Consider the following 21,849-nt stretch of genomic DNA (forward strand, 5'->3'; position numbering starts at 1 on the left):
TGAAGCGATTAGCAGCAGCAGCAGCAGCAGCAACCTTAAGGGTGTTTTTGTAAAGCCATCCCAAAATAATCATTTGGGATCCTTGGAACTGCATCCTTTTAATTCCTATGAATACTAGTGAATTAAAGTGAAATCATTCAAAAACAATTCCAGGCAGAAATTTAGCAAACTTAAACTTGACCAAAATATTTTAATATATGTAAATAGAATGGAAATACTTTAAAAAAATCGGAATGTTTTGCACGTGAAATGGTTTATAACATTTAGAATTCTCTGCATACAGTACTATATTTCTTAATAGTTTATTGTTAGGACTATGCTTATGCATGCATTATGTATGAAATGTATGTGGGGACAGAAATGAGTATGCATTGTAGAGTGTATACTTTATACACATTATATATAGTAAAGACAACTTATTTAGTCAAATTGGCTCAGATCTAACTACTGAGTGAGAAATGCAGGCACTTTCCTGGTTCTCCAGTGGTTAAGAATCCACCTTGCAATGCAGGGGACATAGGTTCAATCTCTCTTCAGGGAACTGAGATCCCACATGCTGCAGGGCAACTAAGCCCGTGCACCACAATGAAAGATCCCAAAGATGCAACAAAGATCCCATGTGCCAAAACTAAGACCCGATGCAGTCAAATAAATAAATATTTTTTAAAAACCAAAAACAAGCAAAAAAAGAAATTAATCAGGAACAAAGTAAGGGCCTGAGAAGCACATGAGAATTTTTAAAAGCAAATAATTACTAATGACACTGCTTCTTTCCCATTTCCTAATGTCCTCTGACATTTCTTCTGTTACCAGTATTGCAGACGATAGGAAAATATAAGAAAAAGTAGGTGCTTTTAAACATGTCATCATAGCTACTGTATAAACTTAGTTTTTTCTGCAGTTAAATTTTACATAAGAATCTACATTGCAACCTGCAGAATGGGAGAAAATATTTGCAAATGAATCAAACAACAAGGGATTAATTTCCAAAATATACAAACAGCTAATGCAGATCAATTAAAAAAAAGAAACAATCAAAAATGGACAGAAGATCTAAATAGATACTTCTCCAAAAAGACTCATGGATGGCTAAGAGGCACATGAAAAGATGTTCAGCATCACTACTTATTAGAGAAACTCAAATCAAAACTACAATGAGGTATCACCTCACACCAATCAGAAAGGCTATCATCAAGTGGGGTAGGACAACTAAGAAAGTAGAGGGTAGGACAAATTGAGAAAGTAGCATTACATATATACACTGTGCTGTGCTTATTCGCTCAGTCATGTTGGACTCTTTTCAACCCATGGACTGCAGCCCACCAGGCTCCTCTGTCCATAGGAATTCTCCAGGCAAGAATACTGGAGTGGGTTGCCATGCCCCTCTCCAGGGCATCTTCCCAACCCAGGAATTGAACCCAGGTCTCCCGCATTGCAGGCAGATTCTTTACCAGCTGAGCTACCTGGGAAGCCCCGTATATACACTATCATGTGTAAAATAGCTAGCTAGTAGGAACCTGCTATATAACACAGGGAGCTCAGCGTGGTGCTCTGTAATAACCTAGACGGGTGGGGTGGTGGTGGAGGCAAGGCTCAAGAGGGAGTGCATGTGTGTGTGTGTGTGTGTGTGTGTATATATATATATGGCTGATTTGCATTGTTGTACAGCAGAAACCAACACAACATTGTAAAGCAATTATCCTCCAATTAAAAAAGAAAAGGAAAAAAAATCTCTTCAAACAACAAATGCTGGAAAGGGTGTGGAGAAAAGGGAAACCTCCTACACTGTTGATGGGAATATAAATGGATACAACCATTATGGAGAAAAATATGGAGGTTCCTTAAAAGCTAAAAATAAAGCTACCATATGATTCAGAAATTCCAATTCTGGGCATATATATGAAAAAAAATCATAATTCAAAAAGATAACATGTATCCCAGTGTTCATTACAACACTATTTACAATAGCCAGGATATGAAAGCAACCTAGATACCCACTGACAGAGGAATGGATAAAGAAGATGTGGTATATATTTACAATGGAATATTACTAAGCCATAAAAACGAACAAAATAATGCTGTTTGCAGCCACATGGATGGACCTAGAGACCATCTCTGTCTCAGAGAAAGACAAATATCATATGATATCACTTATATGTGGAATCTTAAAGAAATGATAAAAATGAACTTATTACAAAAATGGAAGTGGAGTCACAGACATATAAAGCAAATTTATGGTTATCAGGGGTGAAAGGAGGGAAGGGATAAATTGGGAGGTTGGGATTGACATATACACACTACTATATAACTATATATAAAATAGATAACTAAAAAGAACCTAGTGTATAGTACAGGGAACACTACTGAATACTATATAATGACCTATATGGGAAAAGAATCTAAAAAAGAGTGGATATTTTATGTGTATAACTGATTCGCTTTGCTGTACAGTAGAAACTAACACAATATTGTCAAATCAACTATACCCAATAAAATTTTTTAAGAAATCTACATTGATTTGTAGAGAGTACTCAGTGAGACAGAAACACACACAAAACATGAGCACATTTCAGTGTGATGTTGTGTAGTGACACTGGCCACAGCTATCCCTTCACGAATGCAGTGCATGTTCTATGCATCTGGGACAATGGAGAAAGAGAGGGTGCTGGGAACACAGTGTCTGATCCTACCTCTGACAACAGCACCTGCTTTCTGAGTGACCTTGAGCAAGTCACTGAAGCCTCCAAGTCTTTTACTCATCTGTCAAAGGGGTTAAGAAAAATTATTTTTTAACCCTTAAAGTGTTAGACAAATTTCCCCAAGTATTGCTTGTCATAGTTTTCCTTTTACTGTTTAAGAGAAGTAAAATAAAAGTAAAGTAAAAAGAGCTATTTAACAAGAAATAGAAAATCCAGACAAATATTGGGCAACCTGAAATGGAGCAAAACTACATAGTATACCTAAAAGTGCTGAATAAAATGCAATTAATTAACTTATGCTGGTAATTGGCATGTGTTAATTATCCCAAATTGCACTCTTTAACGCAGACACTTGGGCAAATCAGCCCAATGTCAACAGCAAATGAAGACACTGGTCCTGTCTTCTCTCCAACACATTATAGCCACCAAAACCTCCCACAAGTAATTTTTTCTTCTAAAGCCATTTTTCATGCCTCTGACACCATTCCCAAGAAATGTGACATTTTAACAAATAGGATTGCCATGTCTATGAGATTTATCTTCACTCTCCTCAATACCATCATTCCATGAACTATGTATCGCTTTACATGAAAAACGCAACCTCTTTTGTGCTCTGTGGCAGCTGCAAAGTTCATATGGTAAAAAGCTCTTCCTAGGGTGGATAAACTGTGAAATGCATTTTAAAATGAAGTTTTAATTACATTTTGCAATTCAGAGCCAACTTCTGGTTTTAGTGTAATTTAAACAAGGGTTTTTCTCTCTTGCAGCCATCTGTTCCTTTTCCTTAAGCTTAGACTTATGTCATAATATTGAAAATGTGACGTCATTCTCTCCTATGACGTCATTAAACATCTCTGTAGGATAATGTACCCAAGCAGACAACTGAATCATGTTTGTTCAAATATATAGATAATGGGGAATATGCAAAATAAACACATGGCAATCTAAATTATTTCCCTATTGCTTTTTATTCCCAGTTACTCTCTACAGTTGAGAAGCATAAAAGTAATCCTTTATCACAAAAAGAATCCTCTAAAGAAAGACAAAAGAATCTTTAAAATACCTACATGTATGTGAATAAACTAGTATATTAATGTGAATGTACCATGTGAATTGATGGTTTTGAGTTTGTGTGAAACCAAAGTTCCTGGTAAATATTTACTTGACGTAATAAATTATACTTTCTGGCTATAGACAATGTTTAGGCATTGTTGAGGGAATAGTCTTACATTTAAAACTTACACCATTCTATTCAGTTTCTGTTTTTGACATTAAAAATAAATTAATTGAAATTCATCAATTAAGAATTTTTCAGATTTTGTAATTCAGCTGTAACTGCCACTAGTAATATAGGAATATATGTGACTAATGTTTTAGAATTATAGTAACATTGAATTTATCAGATTATAGTAATTTATATATTAATTTCTTTTAGACATTATATTATAAATATTTTAAAAATTATTTTAGTTATTAAATCAATAGTTCTAGGTGAGTTTAATAATTCTTTTAAGTAGCTGTTGAAGAACTCTCATTAAATTGAAAAGAATCCCACATGGTATGATCTACATAAATATTCACTGGTTTTAAATTAAGAAATTCAGTGATGAGGGAGACAGAATTTTGGGGGCGTTTCTTTTGTGGTAAACAATTTTTATAATAACCAGTCATTGAAATTCAACATTGTTTTAAATAAATCAGTTGTCTATAAGCATCCCCTTATTACTGTATATTTAAATTAAAGAAAATTTTAATTACTTGGTCAAGTTCGTAAGTTTCAGCACTGAATATATTCTGTGTTTCTGGATGTGTCAGGCTCTGAATTCAAGTCTCAAAATAGACCAACACATGATGCTTACCGTCCAGGCCCAGGAAGTCACAGGTTGGATGTCTGATGAATTCCAAAAAAGTCACTGCACAATATAATGGAAAGTGCGCTAGCCTAGGAGCTAGAATTCCTGGATTCCTGATCAGTTAAGAGACCCAAGCTTTGGTTTCTTCATTTCTGCATTCGTGTTAATACCCAGCATCTGTATTTCACCAGTTCATTATGAGTTTCAGAACCTGCCCTTTCCATGCTCTTGGTAACATTTAATGATGCCAACATCTAATGAACTGCCCACAGCAGGCCCTGGTTTCTCTTTCTCCACTTCTGTCATGATGGGGACCAAGTCCCATCACTTGACTCTTCCTTCTTGCCCTGTTCTGGTCTATGACAGCATGATTCGCCCAGATGCTAACCTAAATTCCCCTGCCCTTTGCACCCTCACAAAATAATAACTGTCTACCCCACTAAGATCTCCAAATACAGCCCCTCCTATCCATTCTTCTGTTGTTAACTTAACTCAGATCCTCATTTGTCCCCTAAACCACTGTAATTATCTCCAAACAGGAAATCACTCTGTTAGTTTTGCTCCCTAATCTAGCCTCCATGTTGCTACTATTTGGATCTTTCCAAACACAAATCTGCTTTACGTATCTCCATCCTGATTTACAACTCTTCAGAGGTTCCATGTCACCTGCAGCACAAAATCCAAACATCCTGGTTATTTGGTCCCTACCAATGTTTCCAACTCATCTCCCGTCCTTTCTAGATGCACAGGCAGAAGCTGGGCTAAAGCCACACTGACCACGATTTTGAGTAACCTGTGCTGAGTGTTCCTACATGCTTCTCACATGACCTCATCCCTCTGATGTGAATACAGTATTCTCTGATCTACTAGGCAGAGCCTTTCTTCAATATACATCTCATCAGAGATGTTTTTCTCTATCAAGCCTTTCTTGAATGAGCCAAGCAGTGTTTGGTATCTCCTCTGTGTCATCCCAGATCCTAGGAGTACTTTCTTAGACTCGGCAAGGTCTGAAAAGCAATGATCTGTTTTCATGTCTATTTTTCCTATTGGACAGTGATCTTCTTGAAGGACGGGATTCCATATTATTTGTCTTTGTTTTCCCAGCTTGTACATCATAGTAAATAAATGATCAACAATTTCTTATCAGATGGATGAATGGATGGATAGATGGATGCATCTCCCCTCATGCACGTTACTGCTGATAAATTCAGCCTTATCTTCCAGAAACAACAAGCTCTTTTACCTCTCAATAGGTGTTCTTCTGGATTATCCATTCTTCATCTGACACTTGAACCCCACCAACCTACATCTGAATAGTTTTCTTCAAGAATCAACTCAAATGAGTTGCCTCTTTCATTATCCTTTCACAATATTCTGTATGTATTATGGTTTTTCCTGTGGTCATGTATGGATGTGAGAGTTGGACTGTGAAGAAGGCTGAGCACCGAAGAATTGATGCTTTTGAAGTGTGGTGTTGGAGAAGACTCTTGAGAGTCCCTTGGACTGCAAGGAGATCCAACCAGTCCATTCTGAAGGAGATCAGCCCTGGGATTTCTTTGGAAGGAATGATGCTGAAGCTGAAACTCCAGCACTTTGGCCACCTCATGTGAAGAGTTGACTCATTGGAAAAGACTCTGATGCTGGGAGGGATTGGGGGCAGGAGGAGAAGGGGACGACAGAGGATGAGATGGCTGGATGGCATCACTGACTTGATGGACATGAGTCTGAGTGAACTCCGGGAGTTGGTGATGGACAGGGAGGCCTGGCGTGCTGCGATTCATGGGGTCGCAAAGAGTCGGACACGACTGAGCGACTGATCTGATCTGATCTGATTGTACTATAAAAAGCTTTCAATGACAACAACTGTAATTATTAATTTAAATATGTGTTTGCTTCCATGACTTTCAGTTCTTTGAGACTGCTGCTTAAATTTCTTATTCATAGGAGTATTCCCAACACAAAAGCTAGCACAGGGTAGGTAGCAGTACAAGACAGTAAATGTTTGCTGAATTAATTCATGAAGGTGTGCTTGAGTGTATGAGATGAAATCATATATTTGCAAGTTCTTTGAAACCGGAAAAGCCCAAGACAAATGTTAGGTAATGTTATCATCTGGATCACACCCACGTATCATATCCTTTCCTCTGCTTCTTAGTTCTTTCTTCCCAGAGAGCTCACAGGCCCTTGTCTAAATTATCACTTCACACAGATTTCCTTGCTCCCACTCAGAGTGCATTTTGACATTAAACTAAACCCCTCAGCTCTTGGATAAAGATCTAGAATATAAAGAGGTTTGAAAAAGAGAATCAATCGTCTTGCATTTCAGTACTGGCCTTAAAAACGTACGTACGTGATAACCATATTCTGAAAATAAAGACAGCCAGATGGTGTCATAGAACTGTTTTCTTAGCTAATAGCGATATATTTGTCATCAATGTATGCCTGTTCCTTATAAAGAGAATCTGTTTACTGGTTGAGGAGCAAACAGAAGAAATGATATAAATAACAAGAATAAATACTTGATACGAATATTTCATCTTCCTCTTGGGAAATTCCAGGATATGTTACAGATAACATTTGTGGTCAACATGATTGACCTTGAAGAAGGGACTTTCTCCAGTGTGAAACGCAGCAGCTCTTCTGCATCTCAAAATCACCACACTATTTAGGGCAAGAGGTGAAAGATATTTACCTCAAAGCCTGGGGAAGACTGCAATAAGAAAGAATGTATTTATTCATGGAAATAGACAATACGGCAACCCACTCCAGTATTCTTGCCTGGAGAATCCCATGGACAGAGGAGCCTGGCGGGCTATAGTCCACGGGGTCGCAAAGAGTCGGACGTGACTGAGTGACTAACGCACATAGAATATGGAATGAGGAAAACTGGCTTGAGGTTGACACCTTCGCTCTTGTAAGAAGTGCTCTGAGATCACTGATGACCAGGAGGGGCAGGACCTCTGTTTAAGCCTCATCTGAAAGACGTCAAGCAGAGTATATTTTTCCCTGGTACCATTTTGACATCTGGGGTCAATCCTTTCTCCAAGCGGAAAAAAAAAAGTCACACGCATAAATGCAACTTCAGTAGCATCTTGACAGTCCCTGGAAGTCATCCAGCTGATTGTCAGTTGAGTGTAGTTAAGTCACCTTGTTAGACTTTCTGTATGCTGGGTGAGATGCTGTTGTGATGGGGTGTATTTCTCCATAGGGAAGTGCTGTCGTAGGGAATGTGGTGGTGGAAGTGGGTGGATGCTCTCATCACAAAAGGAGCAGTGGGGTGTAAGACCGGGACATCTGAAGACGAATACAAATTGCTCTTATTCACCAGCTGTTCATTTCAGAAGTTAAGGACTCCCAAACTTCTCTGAGACTTAGTTTCTTCATCTATAAAATGAGGACAATCACTGAGGGTGGGGCCCTCATGATGGGATTAATGCTCTTCTAAGAAGAGACACCAGAAAACTTGTGAGAATGTGGCTGCCTGCAAGCCAGAAAGATAGCTCTCACCAGACCTGACCATGCTGATACCCTGATCTTGGATTTCTAGCCTCCAAACTATAAAAAACAATATATGTCTATTGTGTAAGCCAAAAAAGAATAAAAATAAAATGGGACGCTCATACTTTTCTTGTGTAGTTTTTGTAAGAATTAAATGATATGGGGCCATCTGAAATGCCTGAGGATTATTGTTTTATTTTCTTGCTTCACCTGCTTCTCCATCCTACCACCTCATTAATATCTAATCCCAAACTCTTTTTTTTTTTTTTTTTTTGCAGGGCTCTCTTATGAAAAGTATGTATGACCACTGACACTATTTTTTCCCATAGATTTTATACTGTGTTCCCTTCTTTAATAGGGAGAATTTAAGTCAACTCATTTCTTAGTTGCCTTCACACTAATGTTCAGTTATCTAGGCTGTTTCACATCACCAAATGTCACTAATAATAATATTGGGTTGGCCAAAAACTTTGTTTGATTTTTTCCATAACATTTTATGGAACTAACTTTTTGGCCAACTCAATATATGCATGTATATGTGTGTCCAAGGCTTCTCTGGTGGCTCAGTGGCAAAAAAGACTCAGGTTAGATCCCTAGGTCGGGAAGATCCCCTGGAGGAGGAATTGGCAACCCACTCCAGTATTCTTGCCCGGGAAATCCCATAGACAGAAGAATCTGGTGGGCTACAGTCCAGGGTTTGCAAAAGAGTCGGACGCAACTTAGCGACTAGACTAAACTAGAGACATATGTGTGTGTGTGTATATATATATCTCCTGGCTTTTTAATGACAGCAAATTTGTCTGTCTCCTTTTTTAACTTCATTTACCCAATGTCTAAAACACGAGCCTAATTGCTTCTTTTCTGAAGTCTTCTCCCCTATACATTACTATGAAATTTTTAACAGTGTTTTACAGAAGGACCATTTCCCTCAAGTCGTACTCCTTTCTAATTCCCAGGGATTACATTTGACACTTACACGTGTAGATGAATCTTACTGAACATGTTCATCTTCCTCTAGAAACTTACCACGCCATATTTCAGATGACGTTTACAATCCAGGCAGGATTTATATGTAACTGATGCTGGAGGTCTGGATGCCTGCATTCCCCATCCCTCCCTGAGATAAAGCTTTTGGAAGACCACATACAGGAGGATCACACAGGGTTTCATGGGCCACTGTAAGGCCTTGGCTCTTTCTTGAGGAAAATGAGGAGCTGTTGGTGGGTTGTGAGCAGGAGAGACCTGATTTGACTTAGTTGTGAAGACAGACTTTGGTGGTTGTAATTGAATAGACAGTAACAGAGCAAAGGAAGAGAAACAAGGAGAGTGTTTGAGCATCTATTACAAGGATCCTGCAAAAGGTGATGGACTTTTGGACCAGGAGGGCAGCAGGGAAGGTTGTGACGTATCTGGATTCTGGTCATATTTTGAAAGTCAAGCCATAAGTCTATTTGATGGGCTAGATGTAGAGGGTTTTACAGGAAGAAAGAGGAGAAAACCCCAAGGTTGTTGGTCTGAGCAGTGGATGGATGCAGTTGCTATCAACTTAGACAGGGGAGGGTGCTGCAGCAACTGGTTTGGGGTGGGACATGAGGGGTTTAGTTCAAGGCATGTTAAACTTTAGTTGTCTATTAGACATCCAAGTAGAGATGGCAAGCAGGCAATTAGACATTCAAGTCTGAACTTTGGAAGAAAGGACCTCAGCGTAGAAGACCCTTAATATGTGACCCTTAATATTTGTGAGAGGCTTAGAGAAACCTCAGGTTCTAAGCAACAGTCACGATTAATAGAGCTTTTTCTCCTTCTCTGACCATATCACCGGAAATATCCAGAATGACATAATGGTCAAATCCTGTCTGTTACATGCAGTGATTGAAGACCTCCACAAAATAATCCTTTCTTATTTGGGGAGTAAATTTCTCATTTTTCAAGTGCAGTTTGAAGGTACAGTGGGGAGGGAATTACATTTTAAAATAAAAATTAAAAAACATGATGCACATACAAAGTCAATGCAATTCTGGGAAAATGTCCTTTGAGGATAAACTATTTAGCCATAGGAGATGTCACACAGTAGGATGATTAAGGAAGTAGATTCTAGCCTCGAAATGAATTTACATTCCAGCACATCACCTTGCATATCTAATCTCTATGCCCCAGTTTCCTCATCTAAAGACCTGAGACCAGATGGGATTATAGAGAATATTAAGTGAGATAATAAATAAAAAGCACATAGCACAATGCCAGAAGCATAGTAAGTTCTTACACTTGTTGGCTATGATGATGATAAGCAAATTTATTTTTCAGTTGGAACTAAGACTGAAAGATTTTCTTATAGTTTTTCATTTACCATGGATATAGACTCACTATATCACTTAAATACTTATAAAACTGAGTCTCAAGGAATTTAGGCCTAAAGAAGCAAAAAGACATTGCAACCGGAAATAAGAGTCTGATCCAACCTGTTATGGGCAACTCCATTGCTTTTCTTGACTCCCCACCCTCACCCACCCTGGTATTTTGCCCATATTGGTAATTAACAATTGGTAGTTAACAAACCAAATGAACTGCCTCAAAAGGAAAAAAAATACTAAACTTATCTCTTCCCCCTTATGTTAATTGTGTATATTTCATTTTTAAGCACGATTCTTTGGGGAAAACAGAATATGTTTACTATAGAAAAACACATATTCTTTTAGCCGAGTAATTTTGGAAGCAAAAATGGTCTCCATGGTAAGAAGAAAGAAAAGGAGTAGTATTAATAGAAGGTGGCACCGAGCTAATGTGCATTTTATAGTATAAAGGAAAGAGTTTTTTTAGCCTCCCTGCCTAAAACAACATCACGAACTAGAAGTTATGCTAAATTGGTGGAGAGAATAAAAAGGAACCAGCTACAGTATGATTGCTCAGAATCAGAGTCAAGAGCCAGCTACCAGGAAGTAGCCCGGGACAGCAGAATCCTCTCACTCATGGACACAGAGGCTTAACTGGTCCTCCTAGGGTTTGGAAGAGAGGCTCTGAAAATACTTCTGACCTCTTAGAAGCAGATTTATAGACATATAATAGTGCTTTAATCCTGGCATCCTGATGTTGCCAAAATAATAGAATATCATAATGGAAAAAAGTCTAATAAGACAATGATTATCTGATGTTCCACGTCTCCAGGCCAGCTTTGGATCCTGAACAATCTCTTCTTTTCTCTTAACTCCCTTCATGCAATGTTTAACCAGGCTTATTTTCCCTTCTTATTTTTTTCCATATGGTCTCCTGGTAGGATCCTTCCTTTCTTCATCCTTCTTCCCTCCCTCCCTTCTTTCCTTCCTTCTTTTCTCTCTTCCTTTTTCTCTTTTCTTTCTTTCTGTTTTTGAATCTCTACAGTGATACTTTAGGGATTAACTTTCAGCTCAGTTCAGTCACTCACTTGTGTCCAACTCTTTGCGACCCTATGGACTGCAGCACCCCAGGCTTCCCTGTCCATCACCAATTCCCGGAGCTTACTCAAACCCATGTCCATTGAGTCAGTGATGCCATCCAACCATTTCAACCTTTGTCGTCCCCTTCTCCTCCCACCTTCAATCTTTCCCAGCATCAGGGTCTTTTCCAATGAGTCAGTTCTTTGCATCAGGTGGCCAAAGTACTGCAGTTTCAGCTTCAGCATCAGTCCTTCCAATGAATATTCAGGACTGATTTCCTTTAGGATGGACTGGTTGGATCTCCTTGCTGTCCAAGGGATTCTCAAGAGTCTTCTCCAACACCACAATTCAAAAGCATCAATTCTTCAGTGCTCAGCTTTCTTTACAGTCCAACTCTCACATCCATACATGACCACAGGAAAAACCATAGCTTTCATTAGACGGACCTTTGTCAGAAAAGTAATGTCTCTGCTTTTTAATATGCTGTTTAGTCTGGTCATAGCTTTTCTGCCAAGGAGCAAGCATCTTTTAATTTCATGGGTGCAGTCATCATCTGCAGTGATTTTGGAGCCCAAAAAGATAAAGTCTGACACTGTTTCCATCGTTTCCCCATCAATTTGCCATGAAGTGATGGGACCACATGCCATGATCTTAGTTTTCTGAATGTTGAATTTTAAGCTAACTTTTTCACTCTCCTCTTGTACTTTCATCAAGAGGCTCTTTAGTTCTTCTTTGCTTTCTGCCATAAGCGTGGTGACATCTGCATATCTGAGGTTGATATTTCTCCTGGCAATCTTGACTCCAGCTTGTGCTTCATCCAGCCTGGCTTTTTGCATGATGTACTCTGCATAGAAGTTAAATAAGCAGGGTGATAATATGCAGCCTTGACGTACTCCTTTCCCAATTTGAAACCAGTCTATTGTTCCATGTCCAGTTCTAACTGTTGCTTCTTGACCTTCATACAGATTTCTCAGGAGGCAGGTCAGGTGGTCTGGTATCCCCATCTCTTGAAGAATTTTCCACAGTCTGTTGTGATCCACAGAGTCAAAGGTTTTGACATAGTCAGTAAAGCAGAAGTAGATGTTTTTCTGTAACTCTCTTGCTTTTTTGATGATCCAAAGGATGTTGGCAATTTGATCTCTGGTTCCTCTGCCTTTTCTAAATCCATCTTGAACATATGAAAGTTCATGGTTCACGTACTGTTGAAGCCTAGCTTGGAGAATTTTGAGCATTACTTTGCTAGCATGTAAGATGAGTGCAATTGTGCAGTAGTTTGAACACTCGTTGGCATTGCCTTTCTTTGGGACTGGAATGAAAACTGACCTTTTCCAGTCCTGTGGCCACCACTGAGTTTTCCAAATTTGCTGGCATATTGAGTGCAGCACTTTCACAGCATCATCTAGGATTTGAGAGAGCTCAACTGGCATTCTGTCACCTCTACTAGCTTTGTTCGTAGTGATGCTTCCTAAGGCCCACCTGACTTTGCATTCCAGGATATCTGGCTCTAGGTGAGTGATCACACCTTCATGGTTATCCGGGTCATAAAGATCTTTTTTGTATAGTTCTTCTGTGTATTCTTGTCACCTCTTCTTAATATCTTCTGCTTCTGTTAGGTCCATACCATTTCTGTCCTTTGTTGTGCCCATCTTTGCATGAAATGTTCCCTTGGCATCTCTAATTTTCTTGAAGAGATCTCTAGTTTTTCCCATCCTATTGTCTTCCTCTATTTCTTTGCACTGATCACTGAGGAAGGCACTCTTTTCTCTCCTTGCTATTCTCTGGAATTCTGCGTTCAGATGGATATATCTTTCCTTTTCTCCTTTGCCTTTAGCTTCTCTTCTTTTCTCAGCTATTTGTAAGGCCTCCTCAGACAACCACTTTACCTTTTTGCCTTTCTTTTTCTTGGGGATCGTCTTGATCACTGCCTCCTATGCAGTGTCATGAAGTTTTCTGTCCATAGTTCTTCAGGCACTCTATCAGATCTAATCTCTTGAATCTGTTTGTCACTTCCACCATATAATCATAAGGGATTTGATTTAGGTCATACCTGAATGGTCTAGTGGTTTTCCCTACTTTCTTCAATTTAAGTCTGAATTTGGCAATAAGTAGTTCATGATCTGAACCACAGTCAGCTCCCGGTCTTGTTCTTGCTGACTGTATAGAGCTTCTCCATCTTTGACTGCAAAGAATATAATCAATCTTATTTCAGTGTTGACCATCTGGTGATGTCCATGTGTAGAGTCTTCATTTGTATTGTTGGAAGAGGGTGTTTGCTATGACCAGTGCATTCTCTTGACAAAACTCTATTAGCCTTTGCCCTGCTTAATTTTGTACTCCAAGGCCAAATTTGCCTATTACTCCAGGTATCCCTTGACTTCCTACTGTCGCATTCCAGGAGTTAACTTTATGTATCCTTTTTATCTGTTAGAGTTTAAATTTCTTGAGATAATCTACTCTTGTTCCAGACTTGACTTTTCTGTCTGAAGCCTGCACTTATCCTATATTTTTCTCCTTTTCCATTCATTTACATAGTCTTACAAAGAGTGATATTTTTGCTATGATCTCTACTGAAGTGAGAAGATACCCATAAAATTAGCATAAAATAATAAATTCTATTTAAAAAATAAACACGCCAGAACATAAATATCTATAGGAGCATTTCCCCTTTTAAAAAATTGCACTGATATTCACGTAGGCTTTGGGATTAATTTTAGAACGACTTTATGATTGTCACAAGAAAATCACCCTGTTGCCTTACCTTGGCTTCATGTTTTATCCAGATCAGTATTATTCACCTAATTCTCCAGTCCTGGGCAAATTTCCTTCTTGATAGTTTCCATAGTTCATATCGGGAGAAGGCAATGGCACCCCACTCCAGTACTCCTGCCTCGAAAATCCCATGGACGGAGGAGCCTGGTGGGCTGCAGTCCATGGGGTCGATAAGAGTCGGACACGACTGAGTGACTTCACTTTCACTTTCTACTTTCATGCACTGGAGAAGGAAATGGCAACCCACTCCAGTGTTCTTGCCTGGAGAATCCCATGGATGGAGAAGCCTGGTAGGCTGCAGTCCATGGGGTTGCACAGAGTCGGACACGACTGAAGCAACTTAGTAGTAGTAGTAGTAGTATAGTTCATATCAGTCCCACTAAGGATTTTCAAAAGAATATAGAGCCTACCCTGAAGACAATTTTGGAAAAGAATTACAACATTGTTTTTGAGATGGCAGCATAATTTAAATGTCTATAGTTTTGAAGTCCTTGAGATGAGAAAACTCCCTTTTGGATGAGAATGTTCCCTAATTTCTGGGCTTTCCTGGTGGCTCAGACAGTGGGGGAAAAAAAAACAAAACTGCCTGCAATGCAGGAGACCCATATTCAATCCCTGGGTTAGGAAGATCCCCTGGAGAAGGGAATGGCAACCCACTCCAGTATTCTTGCCTGGAGAATTTCATCGACAGAGGAGCCTGGTGGTCACATTCCATCGGGTCGCAAAGGGTTGAACACAACTGAGCAACTAGCACTTTTACTTCACTTTTCCTAATTTCTAGTAACAATTGAACTTAATATTTTATAGTTACATCCTAAAAGCCAACTCCAAAGTTCTTTTACTTGATTTCGACTATATTCCAGTACATAGTGTGCTTAACACTTTTAATCTGTATGTGTGGAAAACATGGTCTTGATAGTAACAATATGTCTGTCTTCTTGTCTCTAGGACTATCCTGGATAAGAAGGAACTACTGGAGTTTGCTCAGTTTGGCTGTTACTTGGAATATGATCTCTTTGGTACTGAACTTTTTCATTATCAGTTCAACCCAGATATTGACATGCCCAATGATAATAAAAGAATTAAAAGGTAAATATGATGAAATCTCTCACAGCATTTCCTTTTACCATTTCTTCTGGACTTTCATATCTGGGTAGGAATTAGTAAAGATTCAGGAAACAATAAGCAGGCGGAACCAGAGACTTGCAAGGGAAAATATATCAATGCTGTTTCAGGAAGGCAAATCTCTATATATTATTTCAAGGAGAAAATGAGTCAAGCTAAGTAGGTAAAAGCTTAGCAGAGCCTTAGAAGTTCAGTGCAGATGGGCAGCTGATAAGAAACACAGATAATACTCAATCTCTGCTCTGACAGTAAAAGAACAAAAGACATTTCCCTGTTTTTATTCCTAATGAAGTAAGCTGTTTCTTTCTCAGGTTGATCACACTAAAGTCCTAACGTCCTGCAATGAATTTTTGAAATGTTTATTAAAAATATTCACCATATGGCAAAACCAATACAATAATGTAAAGTAATTAGCCTCCAATTAAAATAAATTTAAATTTAAAAATAAATAAATAATAAAATTCCTACAGAGCCAGGATACTCGATTAAGAGTTGATGGAATTTGTTTGTGACAATGAGCCAAGTCTGTTCAGGTATTTATTAGAGATGAAACATGCTTTTCATTAAATGTGGGGACCTAATTGGTTATGGAAAAAACCTGCTTTCAGACTACATAAAACCTTCTACAAATCCAAAAAAAAAAAAAATTCACTAAAGAGGTAATTGCAACTGAAAGGCTGTAAGGTCAAACATTATACAAAGTCCAACCTCTCAAAATTGTTCAGTATTTGTGAGGGAAAACAAATAATTATACAAGTCATTCTCTGCACTCAAGTGGAAATTTTTGAGAGTCAAGACTAGATGGTTACCTGGTTTGCCTTGGTTACCTGGTGATATGAAGAATGAATGCACCAAGTTAGGGAACCTGGGAGGTGAAATAGATTTGGGATCGGCAGGATGACTTTAGTTTGGGAATATAGTGTTGCTACTCCATGAAGCCATTGGAAAAGGGTGTGAAGCTCAGGACAGAGACTCGGACATGCAGCTAGACACTGTTGGTTTGCATGTGACAGTCAGTAGCGTGGGAATGAATGAGATCATTCCAAGAAGCAAATGAGGATAGAACCCTGGTGACCACCCACATTTAAGGGATGAACTCAGAAACAGTCCCTCAAGGACAGGTTGAGAAATATTCAAAGCATTAAGAATATCAGGGAAATATCAGGGAAGTCAGCATTGTTATGGAAGTTGGTGGAGAAGGATACTTAAAGCAGAAGGACTTGAACCCTTGTACTAAGTGGCAGATACCAAGAGAGATAAAGAGGGAAAAGTATCCATTGGATTTCACCATCAGGAAATTTCCATTTCACAGTCAGTAAGTGCAGCCTTGGCAGAAAAGGCTTGAGGAAAGACTAGAAGGTGAGCAAGAGGACAGAGAATATGGAGGCTACTCTTTCAAGAAACTTGGTAGTAAGGTGAAGCAGGGTTGTAGAGCTAGAGCTAGAAGACCAGACAGGGGATTCCCTAGTGGTCCAATGTCTAAGACTGCATGCTGTCAATGCAAGGGGCCCAGTTCAATTCCTGGTCGGAGAACTAGATCCACATGTTGCAACTAAGAATTTGCATGCGACAACTAAGACCCAGCACAGTCAAATAGATAAGTAAATAAATATGGAAAAAAAAAAAAAAAAAAAGACCAGATAGGGCAAAGAAAGGGTTTGTTAGGAGACCGAGAGAATGAATCCAGAGACTTGGTGCTTATTCTATAGGGTTGTTATAGAATTTATATGAAACAAAGCATGCAGTTTTTAGCTGAGTGTCTGGCTCAGACGGTAAAGCATCTGCCTACAATGTGGGAGACCTGGGTTCAATCCCTGGGTTGGGAAGATCCTCTGGAGAAGGAAATGGCAACCCACTCCAGTACTTTTGCCTGGAAAATCCCATGGATGGAAGAGCCTGGTAGGCTACAGTCGGTAGGGTTGCAAAGAGTCGGAGACAACTGAGCGACTTCACCTTCACCTGGGGTATACTATGGAAGTGATCAGTCAGTGTTGACTTAAAAAAATCTGGACAGATAAGAGATATAGAGCAAGACTCCTGAGGAGACAAAGAGATGGAATTTGGGCAGCAAATAGAAGTTTGGGTAAATCAGCCATAGGCTGATTCATGTTGATGTATGGCAGAAACCAACACAACATTGTAAAGCAATTACCCTTCAATTAAAAATAAACCAATATTTTTAGAAAAGGAGGTATGCTATTTCCGTAGAAATGAGAGGAGGCGAGGCAGGTAATGGAGTGAGTGCAGATCAATGTCTTGGTGAAAGGGACAGAACACTGAGGACAGATGGTCCCATCTGATCTCAAAAGCGCCTGTGAAAGAGACATGGTCGTCTCCTGTGAAGGAAGGAATAGATTCAGGGCAGGACCCTGTATAGGAGGATGAAGGCTGGGAGTGGATGGGGAGTGACTGAGAGAGATACTGGCTCAGGACATGTTGTATGGAAGACCCAGTGGAGGCCAGAGATCATTACTGCATGACTGTCTATGAGCACCAAGCTGCATAATTTGGTGGTTATTTTCCTAAAAAAATGTTTTGTGAGTAGAAGTAATAGATGTAAACAGAGAGAAGGCTGGGATTCTGTCTGAAGCATGTGCTTGGTATCCAAAGGGGACAAGGGCAGGGTTGAGATGAGGGTCATGAGGTCCAAGCTGGAGGGAAGAAAGTATAGAGAGAGAGATGGAGAGATACCTAGCAGTAACATAGCAGGGGTAAATCCCTGGATGCTTTCATGAAGTGAGTGAATACAGAACATGGAAGAGGCTGAGCAAAAAAGTAGAAAGATGCAACTCGTGCTCAGGGTGGAAAACAGAAGGTTGAGCAGAGAAGTAGTTCTCCATGATGACAAAAGCAGAAGAAAGTTTTGAGTGAAGAAAACTCGTTGGAATGGGAGTAAGCCAAATTGGAGTAAAGAAGTGATGTCAGAAAATGTGAGGCTCGAGCAGCACATGAACTACTATGACCATATGTACATATACACTGGGGTATGGGGGAGGTCCAGCAGCTTTAGGGTCTTTCCCCTGGGCAGTCGATCTTTACATGTGTGTCTTCTGCTGTCCTGTGAACTGACATACCTCCTTGATGAGCTCATTAATTAAAATACCTTCCAGTTTAATATTATTAGAGAAAGATAGTTGAGCAATGTCACAGTAGTTACAAAAACATGAGACACTCACTCTACATCTTTAAACTGCCTTGAATGCCCTGACTAGTATTACTAGGTCTTTTTTTTTTTTCAACTACTCAAACCAATTCCTTGATTAACAGATTTATTGTTTGTTTGTTTTATAATTTAAATTTACTCGCCCAGAAGTACTATTCAGTATTGGCAAACCGTACTAGCTTGAACCATACTCAGAGGTGAATATTCTCTGGAATTTAAGATAAGCCTGTGCGGTAGATCTTTCTCATCTTTCATGATCACAAAATCATGACTTCCTCATGAATGCCCTAAACACATATATTACAATTCATCTTGGAAATAGGAAGCTTGCTCCCAGGGTTCGCTTCCTTTCTCTAAGCCCCCTTGTGGCAGTGAGGTGTATCTTTTCTATCCCTATGCTTTGCATAAGGCTCCTAGACTTTCAGTAAAAGAGGGGATCCATAGAGCGAGACCGATGGAGATATGAGCTTTCATTGTGCCAAATGTAAACATTCTAGATGTATGGAACGACATAAAAATTTTATGTATATATACACATCTGTGTTTGTGTATATCTGTGTGTCTGTATATGTACATATCTTTAATCTTTTGTAAATTATAAGTCAAACAGAGTGAAGTAAGTCAGAAAAACAAACATCATGTATTAATGCATACATGTGAAATCCAGAAAAATGGTATAGATAATCTTATTTGTAAAGCAGAAATAGACACACAGATGTAGAGAACAAATGTATGAATTCCAAGAGAGGAAGGGAGGATGGCATGAAGTGGGAGATTGGGATTGATGTACATACACTACTATGCATAAAATAGATAAATAATGGGACCCTACTGTGTAGCACATGGAACTCTACCCAATGCTCTGTGGTGACCTAAATGGGAAGGAAGTCCAAAAAAGAGGGGATAAATGTACAGGTATGGCTGATGTGCTTTGCTGTACAGTAGAAATTAATACATTGTAAAGCAATTCTACTTCACCAGAAATTAATTTTTTAAAAAGTCATGCATTGAGTCACTGGACTCCAGTACGGCTCATGGTGATTGTTAAATGACCTTTGGGGTTGTGTACGCCCTGGTTTATTCCCTGTCCCCAGGTCTCGGGTGCTTGGTTTTCATCACTCATCAACAGTCCTTCTCCGAGCTTCAGGAATCGTAAAGCTTTGCAGTGAACAGAGAAGCATGCTCCTGCCTACCTCTGGTTTTCAGCACCAGAAATTCTGTGTCTAACACCTGTTTTCAATCTTCTGCTCCATTTCTCAAATCTTATTATATCACTGCCTTTTCACACTTTGTAGTCTCTCTCTAATATTTGTTTGCAAAACACTAACTCATTTGTATTTCTATAATTACTGTGATTTTTTGTCTTCTCATCTGTAGTGGTTCCTTCCTTCTGGCAGCCTCTAACTACTGTTCGACACAATGGCACAGCATGTGAGATGATCCCTTATTTTAGGAGCAACCAGGCAGCTTTCTTGATAGTCAAGATAAAATTATGTTTCTAGAACCAGAACATTCTCTTTCTCATGAGAAAACTAGTCTTCAGTTTCTTGACTTACTGAGTTCTAACGGTTCCCATTTTCAAATGAGTATCTTTCCTTGCTACTGCGAAATTTAGTAACTTTGTGTTCCAGGATATGACTCAGGCCTCTTACAGGTATCTGTTTATCTATATGATATGCCTCTGTAGTAATAAGATATCATTTTTTCACAGACAAAGAAAAGAGACAAAAATGTTGAGAAACGCTCAGAAAATACAGGGGGGAAAGTATACCTTAAAATTTCCTGTAATGGGAAATTCCTTTTTAATTGTGGATCAGGGCTTGTCACCCTAAGTTTCAGCATTATGCATGCATCTGTGAAATATTTCTCTTCCTTCATAAATGATGATATAGCTGTCTTAGACAATTCCCTTAAAGAGAGGCTGTTCCAAAAGCAACTTTAGATCAGAACTTTTGGACATTATACAAATTTTAAAGACCCCCCCCCTATATAGGGGGAGGTTAGGGTACACAGAATACAGAGGTGGGGGATTAAGAGGTACAAATATTAACTATAAAATAAGCTACAAGGATATATTGTACAATGTAGGGAATATAGTCAATATTTTATAGTAACTATACACAGAGTATAACCTTTAAAACTTGTGAATCACTGTACTGTATGCCTGTAACTTACATAGCATTGTACATCAACTATCCTTCAATAAAAAAATAAAGAAGCAAATAATGATGGTGGCACAGATAATCCTCCAAGTATTTTTAGGACACACTTGGGGTACATGTGGTAGGACTGAAGATTTCTAGACGAAACAGCCAGGCTGGCTCTTTTCTGGCATCCCTTTGAGTGTAATTTGTTTTAAAATGTATGTTCTCTTATAGAATAGGTAACTAATGAGAACCTACAGTATAGCTCAGGGAACCACACTGAAAGCTCTGTGGTGACCTCAATGGGAAGGAAATCCAGAAAAGAGGGGATATATGTATACATGTGGCTGATTCACTTTGCTGAACAGCAGAAACTAACACAGCATTGTAAAGCTACTATACTCCAATAAAAATTCATAAGAATAAAATAAAATGCACATTCTCAGAAGGCAAAGCTTTGTGTTCAAGTGTGTTGAACACATTTTGCTTACTATTGTTGTTGTTTAGTTGTTAAGTCATGTCTGACTCTTGAGACCCAATGGACTCTAGCCTGCCAGGCTTCTGGCATGGAGCCATGGGATTTTCCAAGCAAGAATACTAAAGTGGGTTGCCATCTCCTTCTCCAGGGGATCTTCTGAGACCAGGGATCAAACCCCCATCTCCTGTACTAGCAGGCAGATTCTTTACCACTGAGCCACCAGGGAAGCCCTTTGCTTACTGTAGTATTTATTACATATGACTCATGCACTAGAATGCCAAGAAGCACTATCGAAGCAAAAAGGATACCTTTCAAATAATTAGCCTTTGGAGGAAAGTGCTGCCCATCTATCTAGATCCACTGGGGGATTTAGGGGCCAACAAGATAATATAGAAAAGGTCAGAGAACAGCCAGGGTCTCCAAGCTGCATGTCCTGCCCTCAGAGACCCATGGAAGTCACGGCAGACACTGCCCAGCATCCAGACATCCACAGATGGTGGCTGTCATGAGGGGATTGATTCACACTACGGATTACAGCACTTAACAAAGCAAACAGGATTAGATGTTTAGACAATAGGCAGAAAGCTGTTCTATAGTTCACTGACTATAAATTTAAAGGAACAGTTCATTATTTATAGCAATCTCACCGACATAGAAGGAAGACAGAGTAAATTTTTATTGGTCAATTTAATCCAACGCTCCCACACTAC

The 21,849-nt window shown here is 39.2% G+C and overlaps 1 protein-coding gene across 3 annotated transcripts in view; it reads left to right on the forward strand.

Annotated features, from left to right (window-relative positions):
• Positions 1 to 21,849, forward strand: part of PTER (phosphotriesterase related) — a 75,797-nt gene that overhangs the window by 51,953 nt on the left and 1,995 nt on the right. For all 3 annotated transcript variants that reach the window (XM_061436133.1, XM_061436131.1, XM_061436132.1), the window contains one exon: positions 15,178 to 15,318. In XM_061436133.1, coding sequence (XP_061292117.1) covers positions 15,178 to 15,318 — 141 coding nt within the window. The remainder of the gene's footprint in view (positions 1 to 15,177; positions 15,319 to 21,849) is intronic.

Source organism: Bos javanicus, chromosome 13 (genome assembly GCF_032452875.1).
Source record: "Bos javanicus breed banteng chromosome 13, ARS-OSU_banteng_1.0, whole genome shotgun sequence".
In the NCBI taxonomy this organism is placed as follows: Eukaryota; Metazoa; Chordata; class Mammalia; order Artiodactyla; family Bovidae; genus Bos; species Bos javanicus.